This window comes from Canis lupus, chromosome 32, assembly GCF_011100685.1.
Source record: "Canis lupus familiaris isolate Mischka breed German Shepherd chromosome 32, alternate assembly UU_Cfam_GSD_1.0, whole genome shotgun sequence".
Taxonomy (NCBI): domain Eukaryota; kingdom Metazoa; phylum Chordata; class Mammalia; order Carnivora; family Canidae; genus Canis; species Canis lupus.
In genome coordinates, this window is record NC_049253.1 from 22,818,031 (window position 1) to 22,841,348 (window position 23,318).

The 23,318-nt window shown below is 36.8% G+C and overlaps 1 protein-coding gene and 1 long non-coding RNA gene across 7 annotated transcripts in view; one reads left to right on the forward strand and one right to left on the reverse strand.

The window, feature by feature from the left end:
- Positions 1-19,163, reverse strand: part of SMARCAD1 (SWI/SNF-related, matrix-associated actin-dependent regulator of chromatin, subfamily a, containing DEAD/H box 1) — a 78,314-nt gene extending 59,151 nt beyond the window's left edge. For 2 of the 6 annotated variants that reach the window (XM_038582122.1, XM_038582121.1), the window contains exons 1-3: positions 18,675-18,870; positions 18,146-18,348; positions 2,903-3,080 (exon numbers count right to left, since the gene is read on the reverse strand). In XM_038582122.1, the coding sequence (XP_038438050.1) occupies positions 2,903-3,080; positions 18,146-18,329 (362 nt within the window). In that variant the 5' untranslated portion in view covers positions 18,330-18,348; positions 18,675-18,870. Of the gene's footprint in view, positions 1-2,902; positions 3,081-16,621; positions 16,668-18,145; positions 18,379-18,674; positions 18,871-19,013 lie in introns of those variants that run through there. The other 4 variants (XM_038582123.1, XM_038582125.1, XM_038582124.1 and 1 more) reach the window with 4 other exon arrangements.
- Positions 18,688-23,318, forward strand: part of LOC106558143 — an 88,940-nt gene continuing 84,309 nt past the window's right edge. The window contains exon 1 of the long non-coding RNA XR_005382844.1: positions 18,688-19,366. This is a non-coding gene — a long non-coding RNA (uncharacterized LOC106558143). The remainder of the gene's footprint in view (positions 19,367-23,318) is intronic.

Here is a 23,318-nt window from a genome sequence, read left to right on the forward strand (position 1 = left end):
GCTATCAGTGTGCCTTATGACATGATACACGGAGGACACAAAATCATTTATGTAGCTTTCCTACCACATAACCTAAATTTAATCAGGAAGAAAATCAGGTAAGTACAAATTGAGAAACAACCTTAAAAAAAAAAAAAATATGGCCTCTTAACCTTCAAAGGCCAATGACACGAAAAACAAAAAACAAGGCTGAGAAACAGGTTTCGGATTAAATTAGACTAAAGACACATGATACTGGGACGCCTGGGTGGCTCAGCATTTGAGCATCTGTCTTTGGCTCAGGGCATGATCCCGAAGTCCCAGGATCAAGTCTTGCTTCGGGCTCCCTGCATGGAGCCTGCTTCTCCCTCTGTCTGTCTCTGCCTGTGTGTGTCTCTCTCTCACTCTCATGAATAAATAAATAAAATCTTAAAAAATAAAATAAAGACACACATGATACTGGGTTAAAAAAGAAATCCAACATGATACTGGAAAAAAGAAATACTATAAAGCTTATTTAAAATATGGTCCAAGGACTGACTGCTAGTTCTTAAACTCACACTGTTACCCATCAAAGACAAGATAAGAAATTTATACAAGAAGGTAAAACAGGGATCCCTGGGTGGTGCAGCGGTTTGGCACCTGCCTTTGGCCCAGGGCACGATCCTGGAGACCCGGGATCGAATCCCACATCGGGCTCCCGGTGCATGGAGCCTGCTTCTCGCTCTGCCTCTCTCTCTCTCTCTCTCTCTCTCTGTGACTATCATGAATAAATAAATAAAATCTTAAAAAAAAAAAAAAAAAGAAGGTAAAACAACTACATTACTAAGCATATCACTTAAGTCCAGCTGATTTTTCCTTATAATACTTTCCTAGTAAAGGAACTGGTACACGGATTCACATTTTAGAGCACATTTGTTATATACAAACCAGTACTTTTGAGTAGCACTATTATAAAGGATGTTATCAGAATTAACTGGTAAAATTTAAATATGCACCGTACATTAGATAACTGTACTGTGCCAATGTTAACTGGTATTTCTGAATCTGAAATGCTTCTTTTGTAATATAAGAGAATGACATTTTTCTTAGCAGGTAAATGTGAATCTAACACATTTAATCATGCAAGACCCTTTTTATTTTTTCATGCAAGATCCTTACTATTTTTTATTTTACAGTGAATTTCAGGAGAAAGGCATGTTCATTAAAGGGTATATATAAAAAGTTCATTTAAGAGGAAATTCTCATCTTATCATTAGTGGACAGTCTCGTTCTGTTGGCTCCTTCTAGCAACATTTTCTTCCCTTAGCTTCTGATCATACAACCCTTTTGACTTTTCTCTTACCTCACAACTATTCCTTCTTACAACCTCTACAGACTTCTTACCTCAGTGACTATTCCTTCTTAGAATCTCTACAGATTCTTTCTCATCTCCCTATTCCTAAAATCCCAAGTTCCCCTAGCCTGAGTCCTTAAACCAGGAAAACCTTCTCTTTTCCAGCTATACCAGTATCTCTTGGTGATTTTATCTTATCATATGCCTTTAAATATCAAATCTATAGTCTAACAATTCCTAAATTTAGATGTTACCCAGACCTCCCCCCCAGAACTCAAATGTCACAAATCCAATTGCCTAGCCTACTTGACATCTCCCACCTAGGTATCTACGAGTCTTCTCAATCATAGCATGTTCAAGATTGAACTGTCAATCTTTCCTTCAAAAAGAGCTCCCCTACCACACCCAAAATAGTTTTCCTTATCAGTTGCTCAGGCCAATCTTAGGGTCATCCTTGACGGCTTTTTCTCCCACCCAAAATTTAACAATAAAACCTCTCTGTTCTTCTAACTTCAAAGTATTTACAGAATCTAACCCCTTCTAATCATCTCCACAAGTAGTAGTCTTGCCTATGTGTCTATCATTTCTTGCCTGGGTTATTACAACAGCATCCATGCTCACCTATAGTCTCAAAGATCTTTTAAACATGTGAGTGAGATAATTTACTCTTCTGCTCAATACACTCCATTAGCTTCCTATCTCATTCATAGTAATAGGCAAATGGCCTATGGGCTTAACATAATTAAATCCCTTTTTCTACCCTGCTGCTTACTTGTGACCTTATAAGTCTTTCTCCCTGTATCATTTGCCCCTGACTTTCCTTAGAAACATCAGGCATTAAAAAAATTATAATAAAATTATAATAAATTATAATAAAATTAAAAATTAAGAAAACAAAACATCAGGCATAATACCACTTCAGAGTCACTGAACAAGTTATTTCCTATGACCAGAATACTCTGCTCCTGCCCCCAGTCCTCATATCGATATGGTTCACACTTTCTTACTTTAGGTCCCTACTCAAGCATCATTTTCTCAAAAAAGCTTTTTTTTCCAACTGTGCTCTTTAGAAACCATACCCCTACCCCTGAACTTCATTAATGATTTTCCTTCCCTTTTGGCCATAGTATTTATTATTTGTTATACTACATTGTTTATTTGTTTATTGTCTTTCTACCTGACCATAATACAAGCTCCATTCTACTCCACAAAATGTGCCCCAAAAATGTTAAAACGGTTTGACTCTGGGACTCCAGAACGGATCATAAAGCAATTACAGATGATCAAAGGTACATATTAAAATAATTTCCCTAACTATGGAGACTTAAAAAAGTTAAATTATTGGCTCTCACTAAACTTTTTATTGAAAATCACTGTTATCTGGAAAAGCATGCACACACATACATCCACAAAATACCTCTCTAAAGTTCTGAGTTAGGGAAAAATAACGAAGATGCAATAGGGAAAGGCAAAAAAGAAAGAAAAAAAGAAAGAAGTCATCAAACGATATTTTCAAATTAAATAACTTTGGCTTGAAAACCCTCTTATATAGGCAAATATAATGAATGAATCTATTAAACTGCTTACACTATAATCACTGTGTCTTTGTTGAATTTTTTCTCTTGAACTGTACTGGAGCAATTTGGGGAAACGATATCTTCACTATCAGAAGACAAATCAATATACTGTATTCCTCTTTGATTCTTGAAATATGATATACTAGCTTTTCTTTCATTTTCTGTAGTTTCTGGAACACTAGAATCTTCTGCAAAAGAAAAAAGGAGAAAGGCATTTTGAGCAATTTGAAAATAAATTTATTTTTGATAATAATAATTATGTGCTAAAAATCTCTAATTTGTTCACTGCTTCCATTGTAAAACCAAAAATTCCTATCAGTTTTAAAGAAAATGTTAACAGTCAAACCAGGGTTGATGTTAAATGATTTTCCATTTCACAGGTTAATTTACTTGTAGGACACTAATGCAAAATGCAAAAGAGAGGTTTGTGCTTGAGTGTCATCTTCCCTCAGTATTTTTATTTCCTAGTACTCAGTTCTCACCTAAATGAACACAGGCACTACAGCCCAAGACTGTATTTCAATCCTTTCTCTTAGTCAAGTTATGTAATCACTCCAAATCTCAGTGTCCTCACCTGTAAAATAGAAATGCTAATAATCACAGGGCTAATGTGACCAGAATATCAGAAGATACATATTAGGCATTTAGTTCAGTCATTGGCACATAGCCAGTATTCACCATACATTACCTCTTACGTAAATGTTGGTGTTATGGGCTGAATTACGGGACCTCCAAAATTCTTATGTTTAAGTTCCAACCACCAGTATAACATATTTAGAAACAGGGTCTTCAAAGAGGAGATTAAGTTAAAATGAGGCTGTCTGGGTGGGGGCCTAATCCAGGATGATGTCTTATAAGAAGACAGAGACACAAAAGACTCATACATGAAGGGAAGGCCATGTGAGGACACAGTGAAAAGGCGGCCACCTGCAAGCCATGGAAAAAGTCCTCAGAAGAAAAACGCTTGATCCTGGGTTTCCAGCCTCCACATATGTAACAAAATAAATGAGTGCTGTTTAAGCCACCCAGTATGGTATTTTGTTATGGTAGTCCTCACAAGCTAAAAAAAGTTGGCTCATTCAAAAAAGGTGAATAGTAACAGGTGAATAATTTTAAATATTTTAAAATATTTTACCAGTCTTCTCTTCAATAGCTGAATTCCAAAATTATTCTCCCTTCTCCCAGCAAAACCACCATTCTTCCTTACATATTTGAAAAGGAAAAGGTCAGACTTAAGGAATTCATATTAAATAGTCAATGCCTTGGTCTAGTGAATGTGTTTTAAAAAGCAGTGACCAAATGAATCTTTAGTTCAAAAGTGTCGATGTAAAAAACAATCACTGCGGTTAACTATTTTCGAAGTCAGTATCAAATCAAGTGATGCACATTTTTAACCCTTACAATAATCCTGAGGGTACACATTGTATCACCATTTTATAGACAAAATGAGTTTAGATAAAGCCACTTGTCCAAAGTCATATAAGAAAAGTAACAAATCTGAAATCCATGCGTAAATGGCCAAATCGTTACACTCTAAAAACTATTAGGCCATCCTCAATATGTCACAAAATGATAGCAATCATTATACTGAAGCTCATGAGCCATATTTGTAAATAACATTAACCAAGGCCTATATAACTACTATTTACCTGGAGGGCACTAAAATGACATTTCTTTACTTCCTATAATGAAGTTCTATCAACACTACTGAAAAGCAGATCACTTTTTCCCCCCAAAGAATAATTTTATAAATGTTGAGCGAAGAACCTGGATGAGGAACACAAACAAATGTGATTTGGAACAAATCACAGCTACATTTACTGCCGTAAACATGAAGACACATATTCTGTTAGTTATGTGAATAAGATTGCAGCCCAACTCATATAAAGTATTTTGCTTTTACAGTGTTCCTAACGCATCACAAATCATACATAAAATTAAAAACTAGATGTTCACTATATCAAATATCTGACCTAAAGCTAATGCATATCAGCTACACATGTTAGGCAGTGTCCTTTCTTATATTTTCAAAGAGCTAAGACAAAGTGATTTGGATTGTCTGCTTTTCTTCAAAGTCTCTTTATTCAAAGCAAATGATAATCTTTTGAAAATTAGCTACTTAAATACCTAAATGCCTGGGGGGTGGGGTCCTAAAAAAAATCTGTTAATAAGTATTAGGAAAACTTGAGTTTCTTGAACTTGATTAAATATTCATCTTTGATTTTCTCTAATTTTTTTCCTCTTATTTTATAGATTATAATACAAAATATACAATGAAGCCATCAATTTTTAAAACTAATGTTTAACATGATTAGTTAATGAGACAGGAAAAAAAATAAAGAAGTTTGACCTACTCTCCATCATGTACTCAATTACTCAGAGCTTTTATTGGTAACGTAATATATACCATCATAATATACATATTATATATACACTTCATGTACAAAATGTATTATATATGATGTACATTGTATAAAATATACATTATACACACCTATCTATCTACCTAAAAATCTACCTTAAAAATGTATACAGCTCTGAACTAAGTGGCATCCCCATAGCCCAACTGGTAAATGACTACCAAGGAAGTAGTTTGATAATATGGAAGATAAGGGAAGATTACAATACAACAGCATTTCTCAAACACAGAACCCTTTTGCACTCTTAAAAATAGAGGACCCTAAAGAGCTTTTGCTTATGTTGGTTATATTTATATTACCATATTAGAAAGCAGAAACTGAGAAACTTCATTAAATTGTTTACATAATAACAAATATTTTTATGAAAACTGTATCTTCTCATACCATTCCCCTCCTCCCAATTTAATGAGAAGAGTGGCACTGTTTTATATTTGCAAAAAATCTCTGGTTTAACAGAAGACAGATTCTATCTGCTTCTGCAATTCATCTCTTGTAATATACTGGTTCTGTTTCAGTTTATGAAGATTATGCCTTACAGTTAGGAAAGGAATAGCATTTTCATAGTTCCTTTTTACAATACCATGGATATTATTCTTTGATACAAAACCCAAATTTGACAGGTGGCACTTTTTATAAAAGTTGGTTGCAATGTGGAATCTGAAACCATATGAATAAATTTTTGCATTTTACTACATTAAAAACCCACTGGTCTACCTTGCATTTTAATGGACCTTTTAAACCATGCATTATTTTGTAACACTGTGTGCAGTGGTCATTTGGAAAATACTGGCTCACTCGCTGACTGATGGAGATCTTCCAAATGTTGACATATCTCATAATATTTTATCAAAAGGTTAGATTTATTAATATCACCACTGATCCTGAAATATCTAGAGACTGTCAAACTCCCTGTTCAAAATCCAAACTTTCCTTTGAAAACTGGAATTTTATCTCTAGCAATATATGCTGCCAGTTATTTCCTTAGTATCATTGTCCATTTTTTAATTTTTTTCATTGTCCATTTTTGAGAAAATGTCTGCTAAATACCTAAGTCTCTGCTTAACTACAGGTTGTCATTCTTTTAAGTAAAAATGGTGTTTAGTGAAAAAACTGGCAAGTTCAAATCAGAACTGAAAGCAATTGTTCAAGTGCTTTCCCTTGAGATGACCACTGTACGTACAAACTTCAGTATGCAGCAAAGGCTGGTTCACATTTTGTTTCATAAAGTATTAAAAAGCAACCTACTGCTTAGTTGAGATTTACCAAAATAAAGATTTTTTTTTTTTACTGCTTTATCAAAAAACATTCTTAAGTGAAAATGACATTTAAAAAATCTTAGGAATACAATAACTACTACAACAGTTTGAAGTCTTGGCACTGATTCATGCTAAGGCACCAGTAGTTTTACCTACCATTGCTTTTATGCCAACAACATAGTAAAAAGGCAAGTAATATCTTAGTATTATTTTTATTTTTTTTAAAGATTTTATTTATTTATTCATGAGAGAGAGAGAGAGAGGCAGAGAGAGAGGCAGAGGGAGAAGCAGGCTCCTCACAGGGAGCCCGATGAGGGTGGGACTTGATTCCGGACCCAGGATCACTGGATCACGCTCTGAGCTGAAGGCAGACGCTCAACTGCTGAGCCACCCAGGCACCCCATATATTAGTACTATTATGAAAGTAGTTTGCCCTTAGGGATCCTATAGGTTCACATACCACACTTTGAAAACTGATGTGACACAGTAAGAGCTTGTTTAAATAAAAAAATTAACTTTCCGGGCAGCCTCAGTGGCCTAGCGGTTTGGCACTGCCTTCAGCCTGGGGTATGATCCTGGGGAACTGGGATCGAGTCCCACATCGGGCTCCCTGCATGGAGCCTGCTTCCCCCTCTGTGTCTCTGTCTCTCTCTCTCTCTGTCTGTCATGAATAAATGAATAAAATCTTTGTATATATATCAACTCTCCAATACAGTCAATAATTTAGATTTAGATTTAGAATAGTGCTTAATACTTAGATTTGTTTAGACTATTTCCAGAAGTGAGCAACAGCAAAAACAGCTAAAAGGCAATGGCCAAAATGATGCAGTGGTGGTTTTTGTCCCAAAGCAAACAAACACTTTTAAGCAGCAGCACAAAAGAGGGAGCAAACAGAAAAATAACAAATTAAAGAATGGTGAAATGCTCAATTATGAAGGCTTTTAATTCTGATATTTGCTGACTGCCTTCTGTGTTTAAGGTACTGAACCAGTAGGTAGGGAATATTAAAGAAAAAAAAAGTTCAATTTGCCCTAAAGAAACAAATATTAAGAACTAACAGACATGTACACAAGTAACTGTTATGAAATATGATTTGTGCCATGAGAAAGGAATAAACAAAATGCTACAGGGACATGGGGGGAAAACAGCTTATCCTTTCATACAAAACCCACAAATAAACCTATCATATTTTAGAGACAGAGGAGGAGTATTTTCTCATTACCAAAAGGTAATGGGAACCTACATCATTAGCATATGCAAGTAGACTCCAAGGTTCCAGGGAGTTTTTCCAAACTAAATATTCCCCATTAATGATATGCACAAGAGAAGACAATCTTATTCCAAATTTTTCCAGTACGCTTGTACCCATTCTCATATCTAAGTCTACCATAAAATAAAAGAAGCATTTAAGTCTGATACTGGTTTCACCTTTCCAAAGGGTCCAAAATCAAGGGCCACTCAAAAACAAAAAAAAAATCACTGCTAGGAGATTAATAGTTCACACTAAAGTATTCTAAATTAACTTGATAACCCATAAAGTTATGTCCCAAAGTAGAATGAAAACAGATAAACCTTTATATCTGGCCTGAAGACTTACAAAACTGTGCCATTTCTGATATTCTAGTTGTGTTGCTCTACATGGCTCAATTTTCTAACATGGGAACTAACTTTCAAGGCAATTCCTTTGAATACTAAGTAACCCAACCCAAAATAGGGGCACCTGGATGGCTCAGGTCGTGATCCCGAAGTTCCAGGATCCAGTCCCGCAAAAGGCTTCCCCACAGGGAGTCTGCCTCTCCCGCTGAAGCCTGCCTCTCCTGCTGCCTATGTCTCTGCCTCTCTCTCTCTCTCTGTGTGTCTCAAATAAACAAACAAATAAATAAATAAATTTTTAAAATCTTTAAAAAAAATCAAAATTAAAAGGTAACCAAAATAATAGATAGTAAAATCTGGGCAATCTTAATTTGAATGTCACAGTAGAAACAAAAATACCTTTAGTATCTTCTAAAAGATAAATCAAACTCTTTCTCTGATGAAAGATCTAAAAGACAAGAATACACTGAATACAAGATTAAAGAGTAGTTTCAAACATCACTCAAAGATGAAATGAGAAAGAAGAGACATCTTAGGTTTAAGCTAAAAAAAAAAGGGGGGGGTATGTAAAGAAAAACACAGCCATGCTACTGTTACTGGACAAACTAAAAGTGTTAAACTTGAGATACTTTTTAATAACAATCTAGATCTACAACAAAAATATGTATCTTAACTGCATACTAAAGATGAGAGACAAATACTGCAAAGACATGATAGAAACTGAGGAGACAAATATGAGGCTTTAACTCTCTTCTCCAAGCTCTTAAGAGACGGCACAAAATAATTAAGATATAGAGTAGTGCTTTCCAAACATTTTTTATTGGGACCCACTGTAAAAAACACATTTTAGATTACGATCATAGGGATGGATGCCTGAGTGGCTCAGCGGTTTAGCGCCTGCCTTCGGCCCAGGGCATGATCCTGGAGTCCCAGGATCAAGTCCCACGTTGGGCTCCCTGCATGGAACCTGCTTCTCCCTCTGCCTGTGTCTCTGCCTCTCTGTCTCTCATGAATAAATAAAATCTTAAAAAAAAAAAAAGATTATGATCATAAACATATTATTAAACACATATAACTGAAATAAAAGTTTCAGACTATCAATAATACTTTGATAATTTTCTATTCAACCTATTCTATTAAAATAACAGTTGCATACAATTAGAATCCAAGAAACTGAGTTTATGACACAAGTGATTCAGTCTGAAAAAATTATACAAATAAAATACATCTGCTATTTTGTATATAATTAAAGCTATACATGTTATCTTTCCAAGCAGTCTTAGAATTTTTACAGAAATTAATGGTAAATTAGGCCACAAAGAAAATTTCAGGGACGCCTGGGTGGTTGAGCGTCTGCCTTTGGCCCAGGGCGTGATCCCCAAGTCCCCGGGATGGAATCCTACATCGGGCTTCCTGCATGGAGACTGCTTCTCCCTCTGCCTCTGTCTTTGCCTCTCTCTGTGTCTCTCATGAATAAATAAATAAAATATTAAAAAAAAAAAAAAAAAAAAAAGAAAAGAAAATTTCAGTAAATCAGCCACAGGAGAAACACTGTAGACTATATTCTCTAGTCATAAAACAATAATTAGAAGTAAATATTATAAGAACACTGAAGCAAAATTTTAGCCACTTGGAAATTTAAAAAAGGAAAGAAAAAAAAGCTATAGAAACCACTTCTTTGAACTTTCAGGTAAAGAGGAAAAAAAAACAATAACACTTCAAAACCTAAGACCCATCATATATACACCTTAACATTACAAAAATTAAAATAATGGGGTAAACAAATATAAAACTAGAGAAATAGATTAATGACCCATTAGATGCAAATATACATGAGAATTTATACTGATAATTCATATAGAAGAAAAAAGGTTTATCAAAAAACTATTCTGAAACAAATGACTAGTAAGCAACAACGAGCAAAGGAGAAAACTGTATCATCCTTTCTTTAGTCCTTACAAAGTCTAGGTAAGATTTAACATTAAAATAAAAATCGGGCAGCCCGGGTGGCTCAGCGGTTTAGTGCCGCCTTCGGCCCAGGGCCTGATCCTAGAGACCCGGGATCAAGTCCCACGTCGAGCTCCCTGCATGGAGCATGCTGCTTCTTCTGCCTCTCTCTCTCTCTACAGTATCTCTCATGAATAAATAAATAAATTATTTACAAAATATAAAAATAAAAAATAAAAAAATAAAAACACAAAACCTGACTCATATCCATTAGTTTGGCTATCAAAACAAAACAAAAAACCAAAAAAGAAAGTAACAAGTGTTAGCAAGAATGTGGAGAAACCGGAACTCTTGTGTACTGCTGGTGGGAAAGTAAAATGGTGTACGTATTAATGGAAAACATGTGATGGTTTCTTATATCATCTATCAACTCCATTTCCAAGTAAATAACCTAAAGAAGTGACAGCAGTGTCCCAAAGAGATATTTGTGTATTTCATAGCAACAACAGTCACAATAACCAAAAGGTAGAAGCAACCCAAGTATCCATCCACAGATGGATAAACAAAATGCACTATGTACATAAAATGCTTTTCAGACTTAAAAAGAAAATTCTGATACATGCTACAACATGAATGAACCTTAAAGACTTAATGCAAAGGGAAATAAGCCAGTCACAAAAAGACAAATCCTGTATGATTCCACTTCTGGGTATGATGTACCTAGAGTAGTCAAATTTAGACAGAAAGTACAATGGTGGTTGCCATAGGCTAGAGATAGGAGTTAAGTGTTTAATGGGCACACAGTTTCATTTCTACAAGATGAAAAGTTCTGAAGATTAACTGAACAATAATGTGAATTATTCTAACACTCCTATGATCTGTATACTTAATAATTAAGATGGTAAATTTTATGTATATTTTACAATTAAAAATAAAATTAACACAGATGTGCTAGAATAAAATACTAATGAAAATATTTATAATGTGATAGTAAGGAATAGCTGTCTGATCAGGACCTAACCCCTAGAAGCCAAACAAATTGACCGCATTAAAATGTAAAATTTCTCTATGGCAAGCATCAAGCAAGGAATCAAAAAAATAAAAAACTTACAAATCATTTATCAGAAAAAGAGAAAAACCAAGAACACAGAAAAAGTCCAGAAGGCTAATATATTTATGACAATAACACTTAACCTCCAAAGTAAAGAATAAAAGTAAAACAATTTAATTCCCTGGTAAAGATAAAAAAGGTGTGCAGTATTTTGGGCTAGTATGAAAAAGCAGACATCTAAAAACCAAGCTGTAGTCTGGTGCAAAGTGGTAAAACTTCTGTGTATGGTAACTTAGCAATTACTAAAATATTACTAATATTCACTCTAAACTGACAATTCCATTTCCAAGAATTTTTCTTTGGATTGTACACAAGCTAAGATATCCGTGTAAAAGGATAGTCACTACAGCCTTCTTTTGATAGCAAAAAAAAAAAAAAAAAAAGTGATCCCTGGGTGGCGCAGCGGTTTGGCGCCTGCCTTTGGCCCAGGGCGCGATCCTGGAGACCCGGGATCGAATCCCATGTCAGGCTCCCAGTGCATGGAGCCTGCTTCTCCCTCTGCCTGCGTCTCTGCCTTTCTCTCTCTCTCTGTGTGTGTGTGTGACTATCATAAATAAATAAAAATTTTAAAAAAAAGAAGAAAAAACCCAACCAATGTCCACTAATAGGAAATTACATGAATTATAATATATATAAAAGACATTGTAGTCATTTAAAAAAATTAAGGTATAGCATAAATATAATGTAAATTAAAAAAAAAAAAACCTGGAATATATACAGGCAGGAAAAAAAAATGTGAAAACAAACACCAAAAGTAAAAGATTATAGACAATATTGCATCTTTTTTTTAATATACATTTTGAGAAAAAAAAATAGCTAAGCATGAAGAATAAAAAGGCAGAGAAAGGAAACACCGATGAAAGTATACACTTAAAATGTACTTAAGATTTTTACTTAAGTATGAGTACACATTGTACTGTCTTCTATTATAATAATTCAGCACTTAGCCTTCTACCAAGTACTGCATGTTAACTAACACATGCAGACATTAAGAAACCAAAATAACTATCTGAAGATAAAGTTATGATTCCCAATGGGCCACACACATCTTTAAAAAAACCTGGATATCACCCAATGGTTACAGAATCATGATGCTAAAATGATACATTCTGCTCCATTATTCAAAGGATCATACCTTTGATGTTTACCTTTTTCTGCTTGCAGGGACTTCAGAGAACAGCTAGGCAAAGAAAGTCCAGTCCAAAAATGCTGATGTCTTACTCAAGATCATACAACCTGTATAACAGAGCAGTGCTCTCTGGAAATCTTTTTGATTAACTGGAATAATTTTAAAATTTATTCTAACTTATTAATAACTGTTACTCTCAATATGACCACCACACTGAAACGGCAATCATTTTAGAAGACTGAATCTATTTATTTATTTAAGGATTTTATTTACTTATTCATGAGAGACACAGAGAGAGAGAGGCAGAGACATAAGGAGAGGGAGACTCTGATGCGGAACTCGATCCTAGGACCCTGGGACCACCACCTGAGCCGAAGGCAGACACCCCATCCAAGCCAACCAGGTGCCCCGAAACTGAATCTATTTCATTCAGGAAAGAAATTAATCAAGCATTACTTTCCTCCATTCCAACCTCAAAATAAACTGATTGATCATTTTTATTTTATCACTTTTTCTCCCCAGGTAAAACATGTCTCTATTCCTTTGCAACAATCAATAGTCCAGCTTGCTCCTGTTCTCACTGCCCTAAATGCCTGTCTTCCGATACCTCCCCTCCCTTCATCCTTTCCCTTTCCACTAGCTTTTCCCCTTTGGAAAACAAATATGCTCACTTTTCAATAAGCCTGAAACATCATCTTTTGACGCTGCTTTACTGTCAAGCTGTTTCTCTCTTTCCCTTCTTGAAAAACTAGTCTTCACTTCCTTATCTTTCTACGGAAACTGTTAAAGGTCAACAATAACGTGTAATTTCAAAGGAAAGTCATCCGGTAAGACTTCTCTATAGTATTTGATACTGTTCCCTATCGATAAAACTGGAACTGTCTTTCTTTAGCTTTCAGGATGCTATCGTTTCCTATGACTATTCAAGTTATCCTTTATTATCTTTACTGGTTTGCTTTCATTTGTCTATCACCAAACATTGATTTTTTTTTTATTTTTATTTTTTTTACTATGTCTTTCTTGGGAATATTTGTTAACTGCCACGGTGATAACCCCCACAAAGTTGATTTCTCAGGTTCCAACCATCTCAGCTACAAACCTAATGTTCAATCCTCTACTAGACCTCATTTCTGAAACAGAACTGAACTCAACACATTTAAGCATCTTTCTCCAAAATGTACTTCAGTTGACAGTGCCACCCAGCTGTCTAAGCAATAAACATCTGAGTTATCTTTAAACCCTCCACTAACTGATCACCAAATACCATAAAATACTGAAATATAAAACTTCACTAAAACGCCTTCCTTTATTCTACTATGATTTTCCTATATTTAGGCTTCAACTAATTCAACAAATTCATCAACGGTCTTCCCATGCTAAAATTTTCTCTAGTTTGTGCCCCCCAAAAGGCCATCCTTCCTGGCATAGCATATAAAGGTCCATCACAGCCCAGCAGTTTACATTTCTATCTTCTCAGTTTCATCTAGACTGCTTTAGAGCAGTCCTCTTTCACAGATAACCTCCCCTTCCCACAGACATACCTCTCCTTTAAGGCAATTATATTTCATCTCTTGTTCACCAAGTAAGCATTGGTTGCTTAGGGTCCACTCAAAGTCATCTCCTTGTGACTTTTCCTGATCCTTTCCAGGAAGAATAATCATTTCTAAATTGGACTGTGATTCTACACTGCTTAATATTTTCCCCCATGAATTATTACATTGTACTATTTTAACTATATATATTTACATGTCCCTTCTTCCTGGTGTTCCTTGAGAATCAAGCTTTGCTCTTTTTATCCTTTATGCATAAAGCAAATAAGCTCTGTCTTCTCTCATTCATCTATTTTTTTTTTAATTTTTATTTATTTATGATAGTCACATACAGAGAGAGAGAGAGAGAGAGGGGCAGAGACACAGGCAGAGGGAGAAGCAGGCTCCATGTACCGTGAGCCCGACGTGGGATTCGATCCCGGGTCTCCAGGATCGCGCCCTGGGCCAAAGGCAGGCGCCAAACCGCTGCGCCACCCAGGGATCCCCTCATCTGCTATTTTATTCCTTTGAAACCTGCTATGCTTTCAAAAAAGTAAAAAAAAAAAAAAAAAAAAAAAAAATCCTTGTAAGCAAGCAATAAGCATTAATAACTTTGGACACCACCAGGGCAAAATAAGTCCATAATTTATTTTTTTTTTATTTTTTATTTATTTATTTATTTTTTTTTTTAAGCCCATAATTTAAATTATGCCCTCACATCTAAAGGCTGGATTAAGGAAGTTCATCCTAGACCAAAAGTAGTTTCAAGCAACCATGGCTGAAGAATGCCTGACGGCTGTGAGATGGTTTCAAGATCCTAAAGAGGAAAGATATTTTTAAAAATCTGTACAAAGTTCTAGTATCGCCCACTTATCACCCAATACTCCTTCAACACATTTTTACTAAGAGCCTACTACATGCCAGTCACTGCTTTGAGCAATGGTGAATAGGAAAAAAGTCTCTGTTCATGAGGGTCTTACATTCTAATAAGGCAGACACAAATATATATAACAATACGTTAAATACTAATAAACTATATAGAAAAATACAGAAAAGTAAAGCTGGCGGGGGGGGGGGGGGGGGTGTTGCTATTCCAGAGAGTGTGATCAGGAGAAGGCCCTCTAAAGATAGTAAATATTTCACTAAGGTAAGAGTCATATGCACATATCAGCAGGAAGGGTCTTGGAGGCAGAAGAAGAAAAGGGAAAGATTGCACTGTGCTTGGCATATTTAAGAAAAAGTGTGGTTGTGGCACAGTAATTGAGAGAGTAGCAGTAAATAAAATCTTAATTCATATTGGTAAAATGAAAAGGGTTAAGCTAAAAGAGTCATTACAAGTAATTTTTACAATTTCCATCCTATTTAAGAAATAGGTGATTTAGACCTGATTTAGACCCTAACACTCTATTGAGTGTTAGAGCATTATTACACAATGGCAGAAGTTGGCATATGATAATAAGGGAAGTAAGGTCAAAATCATATCCCACCAATGATTCCCTAATCTCCGTATCTAGTCAGGATCCTGAACCAGCATCAGTTTCATGCCCTGTATACAGGCCCAAGCTCTAACACTCAATTCAGAATTCCCCATCCCTATGTTAAGTTGCCTTAGGTCCTCTCTAACATGCTAAATTGGAGACAGGTCATTTAATTCTTATTTGAATTTTTAAAGGCATGCCCAACAGGTTAGGATGGGTACTTTATACCTATTCTGATGTACAAAACTACCACTTTTTTCAATTACCTAAATTAAAATTCTTATTTCTCTCATTCCTCCCACATTTCATTGTAAAACTCTGCCCTTTCTTTGAAATTTCTCATCTTTTTCTCCACCTCTACCATCATTTCTACTTCCTAAGTGAATTCTCTCCCTTCAAAACTTACCCTCTAACAAAGTACAGTACTGAAGACTGCTAGACCGAGTTTTTTTTTTTTTTTTAACAAAGCTGTTTCATCATTTTACCCTTCTGAGAAGGCTTTAATGGATCTCCAGTAACTAAATGTAAAATCAAAACCTAGTCTTTGTTTTCAAGATTCTCCCAAATTCACAGTACCGTCTACAATCATCTTTTCGTAGAGCATAGCTCTCTATTCCTAGTAGGATGAATTCTCACCACTTGCAGTCATATTTCCCAATGTTATTAAGACTAACCATGTGATTCCTAAAGACAATCTCAGTTTATAAGAGAAATTTACATAAAAGGGAAAAAAATCCCAGTAAAGATGAATAAAATCTCCTTAAATAGAAAAAAAAAAAAAAGGTACAGCAGGATCTTCTGATTGGAAGAGACAATTAAGAATTTCACATTACTGAGACTCCCTGGGTGGCTCAGCAGTTTAGCGCCTGCCTTGGGCCCAGGGCGTGATCCTGGAGTCCCAGGATTGAGTCCCATGTCAGGCTCCCTGAATGGAGCCTGCTTCTCCCTCTGCCTGTGTCTCTGCCTCTCTCTCTCTCTCTCTGTCTTTCATGAATAAATAAAATCTTAAAAAAAAAAAAAGAATTTCACATTACTAAAATTGACAAATATTCCACTGAGTTACAGTTTACAAAGTGCTTTTTATTCTACATCTGAAAAAAATATTAATCTCAGATTTTAAGTAATGTGTCCAATGTTCCATTTAACTAAAATGATGCAGCAGACTCCTATGGACTTAAAATCCCATGCCTACACATTGGCCTTCCCAGCCCTCTTTAACTACATAAGAAACAGATTCTTATATTTATTGTTAAAATATTAAAGTACCTGGATGTCTGCACATTAACCACAGCATGTTATGCAAAGTAATCACCTATCAAAAGAATGAACAAAGAGCCATCAGTCCTAAGCTTCAGTGGTTTCCCCACAGAATCTGGACAGGTTCAGCACCTTTCATACAAAGCCTTTCAAAATTATGACTCCTCATTACCACATAATTCAACCTATCAAATCAGTCCCCCATGTTCCAATTACTGCCAATGATTTTTTAAATGTTATTCAAATGATAGCATGTAGGGAGTCTGCCATCACTACTGCCGTTTCAGTTAAATAGAAGACTAGCTAATAAGATGCCAACGATAATGACATATGTATTACCAATCTTGTCAGGGCCACATCGATATAAAAGCTGCTTGGGATAAACTGAGTTTTGAAAAAAGAAAAAAGGTACCACTAAAATAAACATTAAAATAAAACTTGTAATATTCCTCCCACCCTTTATTAGAAACTGCATAATACAAACAATTAAAAGTTTATACTCAGGAACTAGACTGGTTGGATTTGAGTTCCAGTTCTATCAGATTCCTCACAACTTAACCTCTCTGGGTCTCATTCTGCAAAATGTGGATGATAACTTACAGGACTGCTGTGCAAATTAAATGAGAGAACGTGAAGCACTCAAAACAGTGCCTAAAACATAAGAAGAGTTCAAATATATCCTGTTAACTGTTCAAAGAACATAGACTAAAATGGAAATGCTAATTTTTGGCTTCCTCTCAAATCTCACTGTCTGTGACCATCTGATGAAGAGGTAAAAATGGTTCATTCAACCTTGAAGAATACCAATTATTCGTTCATTTGCACACCGGTCTCCAGGAAGTCAAGTGCTAGCAAAATCTGAATGTGATCTGCTCTTCATTTGTTCAGAGGTTGTCTTTAGGCACCTTAAGTAAAGTCTGGTTCATATTAAGTCAGTAATATTTTTTTTGGAAAAATACTGCAATGAATGTAAACACCTGGCCAAATAATAGACTCAAAGTCTACATCATTGGACTGAAACATCCAGTTTTTCAGTTGCAACTATTCTAACCTAAGGATGACCTAAATTCAGGTATCACCTTCCATCACTGGGTCATATCCCAAGGACTCATTTAAAACTGGAGAAGCTGGGGATCCCTGGGTGGTTCAGGCTCAGCGGTTTAGCGCCTGCCTTAGGCCCAGGACCTGATCCTGGAGACCCTGGATCGAGTCCTGCGTCGGGCTCCCGGTGCATGGAGCCTGCTTCTCCCTCTGCCTGTGTCTCTGCCTCTGTGTGTGTGTGTGTGTCTATCATGAATAAATAAATAAATAAATCTTAAAAAAAAAAAAAAAACTGAAGGAGCTATAGATGCTCAGTTGATGGTACATGGTGCCTACGGCAGCCACAAAATAATATTTTAAAAGGTAAGGTGGAAGACACTGTATCAAAATGATATCAAGAATACGAGAATCTCTTCTGCCTTTCATCTTTTAAAAAAAAAAAAAAAAAGAATACCTCTTGGTGTTACATCAATTTGCAACATTGTAACTCACCTGTTTTTTCAGTAATATCTGAATCAGGTGTGCCTGCCCTGCTAACTTCAGCATTCTCCTCTTCGGCACTAAGAGAGATTGGTGAAGAAGGGCCAGGCTGGGAGGGTTGAGGGGCTGCTTCAGGCACTTCCTCAATCTTACTCCTTTTCTCAAAGCGAAAACGGTCCAAGTTGAAAAGATTCATATTGGTAGAAACCACCACCCTGTGGAATGAGGAGCTTTAAATGACCTATCTGCGGGAAAGATAAATAAAACACATAAAGAGAGGCCAAGAAGACAACATAAAACACAAAGCCTTGGCAGGTCATTCCCAAGGCAATCAAGAGCACGCAAACATGCCAGGGGCACAGAATGGCTATTATGGCTGCGCCTCGCTGTTAGGCCACAGTAATAATCGGAAGGGGAAGGTGGACGGGGAGATCTTTTTAAAAATTCCCATTGCTCTTTCTGCTGCCCTCGGTCTCCCCGCTCCCCGCCCCGCCCCGCCTTCCGCGAACCACACGCTGACCCTCGCGCAACCTCCTCTTACCCCAGCACGCGCGGGCACGCTCCCCACTCCAACCCCCCTGCGGGCCGCGCGCCCGCCCACAGCGAGAGGCGCCCCGCGCTACGGAGCTCCCCGCCTCGCCGAAGGACGTGCCAGGGCCCGCGCCTCGGTACTGCGGGGACACAAAGGGGCCAAAGGAGGGGAGCGGCGGAGGCCGAGCTGGCGGGCACCCGCCCGGAAGTTGACGCGGCGCGATCCCAGCTGAGAGGAAGCTGATAGGATCGAGAAACCATGGGGAGGGAGGGCTGGGAGGTGGGGAGTGTGCTGCGGCATCTCTCTGCAAGCGGCCTCGCTCGCCCTCTTTCTTTCCTCGGTACTTACAGTCCTGCAGGCTCGACGCGATGTAACAAAGGTTGAAACAAAAAATAAATAAGGAAGATAATTCCCGGCGAGGGGCGACGGTAGCCGGGCCGGGACCTTCCAAAACACCACGGAGAGCACAGGCGAGCGCGCGGTGATGACGCAACACGCAGCCTAGCCTTTTTTTTTTTTTTTTTTTTTTCTTCTCTCTCTCTTCCCCAGCGACGCGCGAGCGGAAGATGCCTCGGCGCGCGCTGTTGCCATGGTTACTCGTCCCCGCCTCTACGCCCGGGAAGCGCGCTTAGGGCCTGTTTCTCCAGGTTCGCGAGAGAGTGGTAACGCGGAACGGTAATGCAACAGAACAATAACAAGTGGTATGACATTTGATACACTGTAGCATAATATTCTGTATGATGTATAGAAGTGTGACGGTAACATTGTGCTAGATGCTTTACGGGAAGAATCTCAACCCCTTACCAGAAGCCTTTTATTTTTTTATTGTTTTTAATTTTTTAATTTTTATTTTTTTTAATTTTTTATTTATTTATGATAGTCACACAGAGAGAGAGAGAGAGAGGCAGAGACACAGGCAGAGGGAGAAGCAGGCTCCATGCACCGGGAGCCCGATGTTAGATTCGATTCCGGGACTCCAGGATCACGCCCTGGGCCAAAGGCAGGCGCCAAACCGCTGCGCCACCCAGGGATCCCTTTTTTTATTTTTTTTACGTAATTAGGAAACTGGGGCCTGCGGATCTTAAATAGGTAGATGTAAAATGTTGAGCTTCAGAGCGTTATGAACTGCCTCCCTACTGTTGCCTGGATTGTTCTTACAGTGCACTATGACAGTTCACCTGTCTTGACGGAAATACTTCCCTAAGAACATTTACCCTTTTTGTTCTAGCATTAGGCTAAACAAGATTCCCTGTTTTAATTCGAGTCTCTGGTTGGCGTTTCCTTTAAAGAGAAATGTCTACAAATCGTTGTTCTACCACAAATACTGGTCACTGTAAACTTAAATTCGCATTCTATCATGTAGATCAGTGTTTTGTTTTTTTTGTTTGTTTATTTATTTATTTATTTATTTATTTACTTATTTATTTATGATAGTCAGAGAGAGAGAGAGAGAGAGAGAGAGAGGCAGAGAGTGAAGCAGGCTCCATGCACCGGGAGCCCGACGCGGGATTCGATTCCGGGCCTCCAGGATCGCGCCCTGGGCCAAAGGCAGGCGCCAAACCGCTGAGCCACCCGGGGACCCCGTAGATCAGTGTTTTGAACCATATAATTATATGCACCCACAGTGTTACCAAATGCGGGCACATTAAAGAATTGAGCATCTAGACCCATAAAATTCGGGATCAAAGCCTGAACAATTGTGATTTCATTATACCTATTTTTGATATTCCTATGAAATGCACCAGCTTTATGAATGCTTGTTACCTGATGGGATTAAAGAATGTATCAACATACATAGTAAATCATTGTTGGCGGCAAAGAATATTTGCTCTAAGAGCTGCTCTCGGCAACTTTCAAAGATGCAATACAGTATTCACTATAGTCACCCACCATTCGGTACGTGTAATTTTAAAAAAGAATATTTGCAAAAATAAAATAAAAAATAAAAAAGAATAAAAAATAAAAAAGAATATTTGCTTTATAGTCAGAGAGATCTAACATTGAAAATGATTCCACTAGCTGGATGACTTTGGGCAAATTGTATTTAACTTCTATAAGCCTTAGTTTCCTTATCTTTTAAATGTGGTTGATGATACCATTGACCTCTTAAGGTAATTTTCTGCAACCCACTGTTAACCTCTTGACGTTTTACAGCGGGGGCAAGAGTGAAAATGGAGACCCATACATCATATGTATGAATATTGAAACATGAATAGAGTTAACAAAAATGTAAAAATAAAATATATTTTATTGTACTATTTTGAAAATGACCTGGAAAGCCAGGTTGAATTTAGAATTCCTGTATTAGACAGAATGGGGATGGTTCAAGAAAAATTGGTTGGTGCCTGTATCCTGCCTTCCCTGTATCATGTTCTCCCATTCAGTTTGATACCATTGTGCTTGTGTATATGGACACCAGCTCAAATGTCCAACTATGACCCCACCTAGGGTTCCTATATTGTTTAAAAAAAAAAGGCTGTTTTGTTAAATATGGATTTTATATAAATAATACTTTTTTAGTGTAAATATGTACCATGCAATATTCAGAACCTGCTCATATTAAAATTTATTTATCTGTTTGAAATTCAAATTTAACATGCTACCCTGTATTTGTCCACTGCTTTGTCACCTCTTGGGCCTACGAGCTTTTTTACTACTGTTGGGTCGAAGTATTTAGATACTGGAAGCACTGTTGGCCCTCACCAGAAGGACCTGGGTAAAGCCACTCAGCCTTCTTGGAGCTGTGTGAACAGATTTCAAAGACCAAGTACTCAAATGCATTGTCTAAAATTGAAGACAGATTCAAAATGAACCTGTCTTTTTGGCCCCACAGATCCTTGCTCTTTGGGGTTTGGTATAGCAGGAAATGAGCCAGATTGTGTTCTGTAAAGCAGTAGGTGCAGTGCATGAACAACTCTTGCCCAGTTCAAAGGGTGGGATGGTTCTGTAGCATTCGCTGACCTGGGAGAATTAGAATTTTCCATGTTTGGGATTTTGTCTGATTGTGGATCAAAAGGTTAAGGGAGTATATAACAAAATATACAGATTGCCTTAACAAAGTACTACAGACTGGATGGGTTACACACAGAAATTTAATTTTCTCATAGCCCCGAAGGCTGGAAGTCTGATATCAAGGTGTTGGCAGCATTGCCTTCTGAGGACCATGAGGGAAGGATCTGCTTCAAGCCTCTCTTGTTGGCCATATTCTCCCTGTGTCTTTATGTAATTTTCCCTCTGTACCTGTGACTAAATTTTACAATTTAAAATTACCACATTTAAAAAAAAAATAAAAATAAATTTTAAAAAATTACCACATTTTAACTTAATTACATCTTTAAAGCCCCTATTTCTAAGTATAGCCACATTTTGAGATACTGGAGGCTAAGACTTCAACATATGAATGGAGGGGGCATAATTCAGCATGTAACAGGGAATAAGAGGGTGGAAGAATTTTCTATATGAACCTAAAATCTTCTGGAATGATAGCAGGAATTGGGACTAAAACTAGTTCTCTGATTTTTCTTCCTTCTGACCCTCAGAATGGTCATTCTCCAAAAGTCAATCCTTGGTGTCCTGTTTGTCTCACTCTACTCTTTCCTGGAGTACACTAATTATAGTGGTGACTAAATGTATTCGTCAAATCTTACTCAATTATAGACTTTAAAAAGCTTAATTAATTCATGGTATGAAAGTGTTCTGTTTAGACTAACACAATTAATAATTATAAGTATGATGTATTCATCGACATTTTGTTGCATAACAACCACAAAATTTTAGTTGCATAAAACAATAAACTGGGATCCCTGGGTGGCGCAGCGGTTTGGTGCCTGCCTTTGGCCCAGGGCGTGATCCTGGAGACCCAGGATCGAATCCCACATCGGGCTCCCGGTGCATGGAGCCTGCTTCTCCCTCTGCCTGTGTCTCTGCCTCTCTTTCTCTCTGTAACTATCATAAATAAATAAAAATTAAAAAAAAAAAAAACAATAAACTTGATTGGCTAAGGTGGTTCAACTTTGGGCTACAATGTCTGTCTGAACATAGTAGATGCTAAATAAATATGTTTTGAGTTAATGAAAAAATACTAACAACTATATAAGATGCCTAGGTATACAGATAACCACAAATTTTAAAATAAGCTAAGTGTCTTCAAGATGTTACATAGCATGGAAAAACAACATAAACTGCAATTAAAATTTTGTTTTAATTTTTTATGTAAGCTCTATATCCAGCATAATGCTTGAAATCACAAGATCAAGTTGCATGCTTGAAATTGATTCACCCAGGTACCCCTTAACCCAGAGTTTAAAAAGAAAACCCTCAGGAAAGAGGTGATACAACTCAGGAAGGGAAGAAAAGTAAAGGAAAAATATTTAAGAGATGAAGATTAAACTAAATGTAACATGTTGATAAATAAACATAACAAATAATGCCTAAAGAAAAAAGAAGTGAAATGGGAAAAAATAAAACTTAAAAATAGGAATGTAAACAGATTTCAAGAGAAAATAATAAATGTTGACTATAAGCAAAGAAGATCCAACATAATTATAATAGGAATCACTACAGAAGAAAACCAAAATAAAAGTGTGGAAGAAATAACTAAAAACTGTAATTCAGAAAACATTTCCTGAAAATTATGAAGATTTGAAACCATAT